The following is a 7,929-nucleotide window of genomic DNA, read 5'->3' on the forward strand; positions in this document are numbered from 1 at the left end:
CGGCTCTGGAGCTTCTACAGGTGTTGTTGTGTCTGATGAGCCTGGGTGGCACGGGATGCCCCATGGGGTGTGGGCACAGCAGGGGTGTGAGATGCTCCCTGGAAGTGTGGGCATGGCAGTGATGGGCCACCAGCCAGCTGGCAGCATGGCCAGGCACATGAAGCACAGAGGGATAGGGCAGCATTGCTCCCGAACTCAGGATTGTGTGCCTAGCTTGGGATCAAACCCCAACAGATATCCAACAGGATTTCCCGGTGCAAAGGGGAGCAGGCCGTGATGTGCTCACCCAAAAGCAGTCAATTAGCAGTGTGGGGTTTTTTTGGTGGGAGGACATTGCAGTGATGTAACCTGAGGCTGCTGCTGCAGCTGGTGATGTGGTTTTCCCAAGGGATGCCGCTGTGTGCTACCAAGCATGCAGCCATGCTCCCGAATCTCTTACAGGAGTGCTGCAGAGAAGCTGTCAGTAAAAAGCCAGTTCAAGATGCAAACACGACACAAACCACCATCTCTATGCTTAACACAAATTTTCAGTTGCAGACTAAAATTTATTCGTGCCGCAAGTAAATCTCCCCCCCACGTATTCCGGGCTGAAACGTGGTGATTTCTGGAGGCAGAGGATGGTGCAGTGCAGCGCCAGGCAGAGGCTGTGTGGGAATGTGTGCCCTTCCCTTCCCCAGTGCTCCTCTCTCACCTGCTCATCACCCCCAGCACAGCAGTGCCCTTGCCCATCACCCCCAAATCTTGCTGATGGGGTCCAGCAGAGCCAGCTCTCTGCAGTCGCTATCCCCACAGCCATGGGTTCGTAGGGCAGCAACAGGGCAAATCCTTAGCCCAGCAACAGCCTCAGGATGTTCTCAGGATGGCTTCTCTGAAGCTCCCAAAAATCCACTCTCAGCGCTCACTGAGAGCCCATGAGGCAAACACAGAGCATGCTGGGCAACCACCTGAGCTCCCCCGGCAGCCCAGCTCACACTGGATGTGTTTGGGTGCGAGCTCCCAAGGGAAAAAAGGGAGGTTTGTTGTGGTGGAGCAGAGCTGTGTGGGCATGGCTGTTCCACCTTGGCTTTTGGGGTGTGAGTGATTGCAGAGAGTTGCTCGGGGTGTTGTAACAGCCTCATGTTCACGTAGCCAAAGAAGCCAGGAGGCACTGGTGCCTCAGCTGAGCCCTGACCATCTGCCTTGCTTGCCCCCCAGCTCTGCAGACCCTGACCTGCACGGGAGGAACACCTTCACCGCCTGACCGGAGCGCTGCAGCCGACGTGGTGCCAGCGGCTGATGCTTGAGTCCCCTCCGAAGTCACTGCCGGCTTCCCGCGAGCTTCTCCCGCTCCTTCGTGGCACCCTTGGGGCTATCTGCCCAAACCCCTCTGCCCACGGCTGCCCAGACCCCGCTCTGGGTACGGGGCAGCAGCAGGGCCAGAGGGGCTGGGGCAGCAGCTTTCAGGAGGACAGCAGCTTGCAGCCAGCGTGCAGCGGTACCCCCTGCGAGCCAGCGCTTCCCGCCGCCCGTCTCTGCGCTTCCTCATCGCCCCTGCCGCTTTGCAATGTATTTCGTGGCTTATCTGTGTCATTGCAATAAAGCTTTTGTTGCTCGAGGTGCCCTCCGTGGTGAGTGGGATGAGGCTGGGGAGCTGTGGTTCGGGCAGTGGAGCATCCACAGGGAATGGGGGGAATTCTGGGGGTGTCCTGGATGCACAAAAGCCTCGATGCCCCCAGAATGGTTAATGGGGAAACTCAGCCCTTGAAGCAAACTGTGGTTTGGAAAATGGGCCTCAGAGCCCTGGCTCCACTCAGCATCAGGAAATGATCCCACATGGGAGTGGGGCTGCCAGGAGGGGTGGGGGAATGGGACGGGGGGAGCACTGTAAAGAGAATCCAGAGCTTTCCCGAAAGGCGGCAATGACCGGGATTCATTATCCATCGGGGAAACGTGTTTATAGCAAGTGTGAGTCACTGCCGGCCCCAGGGAGCAGCCCAGCACTCCAGTCGGGATACAGGCTCCCCCTCCAGCCCCACACAATGGCAGCTCTCAAACCAGCCCCACCAGCCCGCCACGTGCCAGCCCTGGACCTTGGAGCAGCCCTGGTGCTATTTTTGGACACGCTGTGGCATGGTTTTTCTCTGCAATGCTTCCTTTCTGCTCGAGAGGAGAAGCCAGAGCACTGCCCCAGCTCTGCACATTGGGTGCAGTCAGGGTCTCCATCTCCAGCCCATCCAGGAGAGGCCAGCAGTGCCTGCCCATACCTCTGCCCTATGGTGAAACAAAGGTGAAAATGCCCATTTTGACCTTTTTTCTCCATTTGGAGTTTTATTTTCCAAGCACCCCTGCTCCTGTTTGGCCCTGCGAAGGGGCTATGGGCAGGCAGGCAGAGTGTGGGGTTCACCCTTCTCTTCTTCACCCTGGCTCAACCTGTTCCCCAGGGAGCAGCAGACCCAAATCTCTATGGAACCTGGACGTCATCCTCCCCTTGTTTGGGCCATCCCTGGTGTGTCCTTGGCTGGGGTGTCCTATCCCATTCCCAGAGCAGCAGCACCATGGAGACCCTCCCAAAGCCGGGTGTCATCGACAGAGAGCGATGCTCTGGGAAATGTGGCTCAGGGCTCCTTTCCCACCTCCCTGCAAGCCCTGGGCCATCCATGAAGCACCTTCCATGGCCTTGGCTGAGCTGGATCTCAGAGACAGAGACAGCCCTGTGGAAGGGGTCAGTGGGCTGTGTGTGCAAACACTCTCAAAGGTTGTTGTGTCCACCCACCCCAGTACAGGGCTTGAATCACTGCCCAGACTGGAGAGGTGGGATGCAGAGGGATGTGAACCACCTGTGTGCACTGGGTTAATCTCTGCAGGACTCATCAGCTGGAAGAGGAAGCATCTGTGCCCCACTGAGGGCATTTAAGGGTGCAGAGGCCCCACAGTCCCATCTATTACCTCCAGCTCTTTGTGCTGGCTGCAGCTCCATGGTGTCCTGCTGTGAGGGTGAGTGTTTGGAGATTAGAACAGCCTGTTTACCTTTGGCTGTGCTTCTAAAAAATAATAAAGCAGAGGGGGGGAGATGCTTATCTTTACACCCTGCTGGGATTCCCCTGGCTGCAGCTTGTGCTGGGATCTGCTGCATGGAGCAGGGGAAATAGGCTTGAAGAGAGCAATCATAGAACCACAGGGTGGTTTGGCTTAGAAGGGACCTTAAAGCTCATCTCATTTCCCCCTTGCCATGGCAGGGACGCCTCCCACTAGCCCAGGTTGCCCCAAACCCAATCCAATCTGGCCTTGGACACTTCCAGGGATTCAGGGGCAGTCACAGCTTCTCTGGGCACCCTGTGCCAGGGCCTCAGCACTGTAACTGGGAAGAATTCCTGCCATATATCCAACCAAAACCTGCTTTCTGTTTAAAGCCATTCCCCCTTCTCCATGACTGAATGGTTTACATTTGCTACTCATTGTCTGTGAAAGATCCGAGAAGGATGCTTGGCACTGCTTGCGAAGGCATTCTTCCCAGCAAGGGTGGCTGGCTTGCTTTATCCTTCTAGGAAAAAGGCTGCAGCTGGCTCTGGCTCTGGTATGGAGGGAGCTGGGCTGCATGCCTTGCATCCCAGGAGTGCTCTGGAAGGGCACAGCCACACCCAGAGCCTGGATGGCTGCTGGGGTGGTAAAAGTAACAACTGTAAACATGCATGCTTCATAAAAATGAGAGCAGAAACAGCCTGGCAATGGGCTAATGGGAACCTCTGGGGGTTTGCTAGACACATGCAAGCTCCTGGGTTGGGGTGGAGAGTTTCCATTGTTTTCCATCCCCATGGAAAACTATGGGAAGGGATCGAGCTGGCTCTGTGCCACAGCAGCCAAAAAGGAAGATGCTTCTCTGACCCTCCCAAAGCTTTGGGGTTTGATGCCTGCATCCACATGGATGCAGAGACAGGGGTTGTACTCCACAGCAGAGGAAAAGCAGGTTTTCACCCCGTGCAGCTCATCCCTCGGTGATGCAGGCTGGGCTCAGGAAGCGTGGGCTTGGGTGGGAAGCAGCGCTCGCCATCCCCCCAGCCGCATTCAGGGCTGTGTCTGGCGGCTGCTCGGCTGTTCCTCGAGCGCCTAGTCCCTGCCTTCCCCAGGGAAGATGTGCCCAGCCCGGCAGGCACGGCTCTGCTCCCTGGGAATCGCCCAAGCCACGCCTTTTAGCGCAGAGGAATGGAAAATATTCCCTGCTCTGCTGCCGGAGGGGTTAGCGCGTGTTTTTCCACCCATTTTCCTGGATGTGCTCCACGAGGGGGGGTTCCTCTGTCCCTCCAGTGGTGTCCCCAGGGCTGGAGGTGGCATGTCCCAGGGCGCTGCCTTTTCTCCAGGAACAGGAAGGCAGTGCAGGTGCTGCTCATCTTCTCGGTTGGAGCCAGTTTTATTCCCAAACCACGATGCTCCCAGCCCCCAAAACCCCACGCTTTGGGCTGTTTCTATTTTCTGAGTGTAAAATGGGGATGGGGGGAAGCCCTGGAAGTGAATTTTGCTGCCCACCTTCAAGCCTCCGCTGTGGTACAGAGGAAGAGGTGGGACTCTTTCACCGGGGGAGAGCAGAGAGGTCCTTCCTGGTATCCCAAATGTGTGACGTCCTGACATCCCATGGCTCCCCTGCGACTCAAGGATCCCTGCAAGCGCTGGGGTGGCCCAGGAAAAGGATCCTGAAAGCGTTATCTCCTCTCCTCCAGCTCCCACGCCGCATCCGCAACCTCCCCTCTCACTCGACCCTCTCATCTTTCCTAAGAAGCTAAGCCAAGCTTTCCCACAGACCCAGACAGCTATTAGAGAAAGATCATTACCAGATGGTTTGGTTTTTTCCATAAGAACAGAGGCCAGCGTGAGGTAATGGGGGAAACATTAACCCAGCACGCACCATCCTGGGTGCAGGGATGTGGATTTGCTGTGCTGAGCCCTGGCTCTGCCAGCAGGGAAGGGATCCTCAGGGTGGGGTGGTGGGGGGATTCTCACACCCTACACGTGCTGGATGGCTGGGAGCTGGAAATCCCGGTTGGACTGGCCCTGGGTGGCCTGGGAAGGGAAGAGTGTATCCCGAACGGGGCTGCAAGGGAGCGAAGGCTCCCCCTGGCCAGCTTGGATTCAGCTGGCAAGCAGCACAGAAGGGAAGTTCGTGTTGGGTCAGCGGTTCGGAGAGGCACCGTGTCCCAGCTGGGCTGTGTCTTGGAGCCCTTGGCAAGGCAAGGGTGCTGAGGGGTCGCTTGGTAGGAGTATCAAGGGTTTGGAAGATGGGCTGTCTCTTCCACTGCGTGCTTTTGCAGATGGATTGATCCAAGACCCTCCCCTGGTGCTGCCTAGCCTGCTCTGTGCCACGGTGGGACTCTCCCAAGGCACATCTGGGAGAGGTGATGTTTCCCTGCTCAGAGGGGTTTCTCTGCTGCCTCTTCCTGCAGAGATCTGCTGTGGGATGCTGAATTATCATGTGCAGAAGCACCACAAACCACATTCTTTCCAGTGGGGTTTGTGGCTGGCGCAGTGCTGGTCTCGGACCATTCCCGTGGTGCAGGGCTGAGCATGGAGACAGGGAAAACACCTTGGGGGTCCTACAGCCAGTCTGGGGAGGTGCAGCCCCTGGTAATCAGACACATGGAAGTATCCATCATCCCAAACATCTCCATCTTTGGGTGCTCATATCCCCAGGACCAGGGGGAAGGTGACAAAGGGGACACAGGCAGCTGGCAGGGCACTGGAGTTCTTTGTGTGGTTACAACCAGGGAAATTTCAGTGCTGTGGCATCTCCCAGCACTGTGTGAGGGGACAAAGTAACCCCAGCTGCAGAAAATGGATCTGGAAACCTGGCACTGTGTCCTTCCCTGCTTTCCAAAGCACCCTGTGGTTCTGTGTGTTCTGATGGGTTCAATCCTGGCTTTCTCATGGGAATTAGTTTCAGCCCATTTCCATATTTCCTGTTTCCAAGTAGATTTGATTAACAGGAAGAAAAGGTTACATGAAAGAGTTAATATCAGAAAAACAGAACAAAGTAATTCTTTTCTCAATCTCTGGGAGGAGAAAAAGCAAAAATTCTGTCCCAAGTGCACTTTTTTTTTTCTTCCCCCAGCACCCAGTTTGGTCTGGAATTGGACTGAAAGTTTATAGCAGTGCTGTGGGCTGGGACTGGGGAAGGGGAACAACCATTCCCTGAGGTACTCAGGCATCCTGGAGGGGCTTCCCTTGCCCATCTTCATGGCACTCCAGAGGGAGGCTGATAGATGGAGTTCCCCTGCTCCTGGTGGGTGGGACAGAGCCATAAGGCTCAATTTCCCTGGCCTTATCTGAAGAGGAAGGGAAAAGGGATGTCCTCCACAGACATGTATTCTTGGATTTCAAGACACGATGGCATGCTGCTAGTCCCAGTGACTTGGGAATGGTCTTTCTTTCCTGCAAAACTAGCCCACACTTCTCCAAGGAAATTGCTGTTCCATGTCCTGGGGACACTGCTGGCCGTGGTTTAGCACCACAGACCTGGAAAAGATAATGACTTAAAATGCTTTGATGCTGGACACTGCTCCAATTCAGCAGTCTGGTCAGGATGATCATGCCTGTTGACATCCCTGGGGGCCAGGCTGGGTTCCAGGCAGGGATTGGGGTTCCAGGCAGGAACTGGGGTCCCCAGCAGGGTGGGAGGAGCTCCCTGGGGCACACGGGGTCTGACAGGCTGCAGCTGCTCGGAGCCTTGTGCAGCCAGCAGGAGCCTTGCACAGGCCATACCATGATCATGAAGTCTTTGCTGACACGGCCAGCTGGCCTCCAGCTTGCTCCAGCTCTGCAGAGCTGCTCCCAAGATGGGTCTGCTTTTCCCTGCCTGCAGGGAGGGGGAGGTCAGCTCTGCTGCTGCTGCTGCTTTGGATAATCCCCTGTGAGGAAAGGGGAGAGAGGAAGAGAGAAAGTGAAGGGGAAATGATTCTGCTGAGGTGATGCATGAAGACAGTTCCCTTCCCAGCAACCCCTTTCTGGCTGGTTTTCAAAATCCCAGGAGAGCTACCTCATGGGAGCCTGAGGAGGTGTGTTGGAAAGCCAGATCAGATCTGATCCCCATGAAGTGTCACATGGCAGGACTTGTCCCCGGGCATGCCTGCTCTCTGGGAGAGCATCTTCAGTAGGTTTGAGATGCTGTGAAGATTTGCCTCGCGGTGTCCTCCTCTCCTGGTGCCATCCGTGCAGCTCAGCACAGCCCACACGCCTCAGTGCCTGGGCACTTGGTTGGACTCGATGATCCTTGACTCCATGATCCCTTCCAACTCAGCCTTTTCTGTGATTCTGTAAATCCGTGTTGGAGTGGAAAATGGTGCCCAAAGTTCTTTTGGGTTCACACGGTTTCACTTCAGCACAGTCTGCAGATTATTTTCCACTGATTTTGGATGCTGTTTATCCAAAGAGTCATTAATTGATGCATCTGCCTGTGTAGAGTGGACAGGCTCCTCCACTGCTGCACTCAGTGGAGCTACTGCTTTCTTTTCAGTTGTCTCAACTTGGGACACCTCCGACAACCAAACCCGCAATGTTTCCTCCTGACCATCCACTCAAAGATGCTGTCAGAGTTGTTTTGTGTGACAGGCAGGGTGACAGAGGTGGCAGCAGCCCTGCATGGTCCCACAGTGTGGCAGATCTCCTGCTGCCCTTGTGCCACCACCCTGGGTGGGTGCAAACCCTTTGTACTGGCTGGGTTTGTGCTGTTGACTCTTTGCTCTTTGGAGCCATCAGCTTTTTAATTAATGACAGCTTTTGGTGCCCTTCTGTGCTTTTGGAAGCAAGTTACACATGCAGCTGTATGGGGGTCAGTCCTCAGGTATTTCACCTCTCCCACCATAGCAATTAATGCTAGTGCTGTGATGAGGAGGTTGTCAGAATCTGGGGCTTCTCCAGGACTTTCTCCAGTTCTGGCACCTTGGGGTGCCTTGCTGTGGAGGTCCT

At 55.6% G+C, this 7,929-nt stretch overlaps 1 protein-coding gene across 4 annotated transcripts in view; it reads left to right on the plus strand.

Annotated features, from left to right (window-relative positions):
* The window catches only part of PCBP3 (poly(rC) binding protein 3), a 54,431-nt gene extending 52,837 nt beyond the window's left edge, over window positions 1–1,594 (plus strand). For all 4 annotated transcript variants that reach the window (XM_085065888.1, XM_085065895.1, XM_085065901.1 and 1 more), the window contains one exon: window positions 1,195–1,594. In XM_085065888.1, coding sequence (XP_084922014.1) covers window positions 1,195–1,240 — 46 coding nt within the window. In that variant the 3' untranslated portion in view covers window positions 1,241–1,594. The remainder of the gene's footprint in view (window positions 1–1,194) is intronic.
* Window positions 1,595–7,929: the final 6,335 nt, after the last annotated feature.

Source organism: Lichenostomus cassidix, chromosome 7 (assembly GCF_008360975.1).
Source record: "Lichenostomus cassidix isolate B80296 chromosome 7, HeHo_3.0, whole genome shotgun sequence".
Lineage (NCBI taxonomy): Eukaryota > Metazoa > Chordata > Aves > Passeriformes > Meliphagidae > Lichenostomus > Lichenostomus cassidix.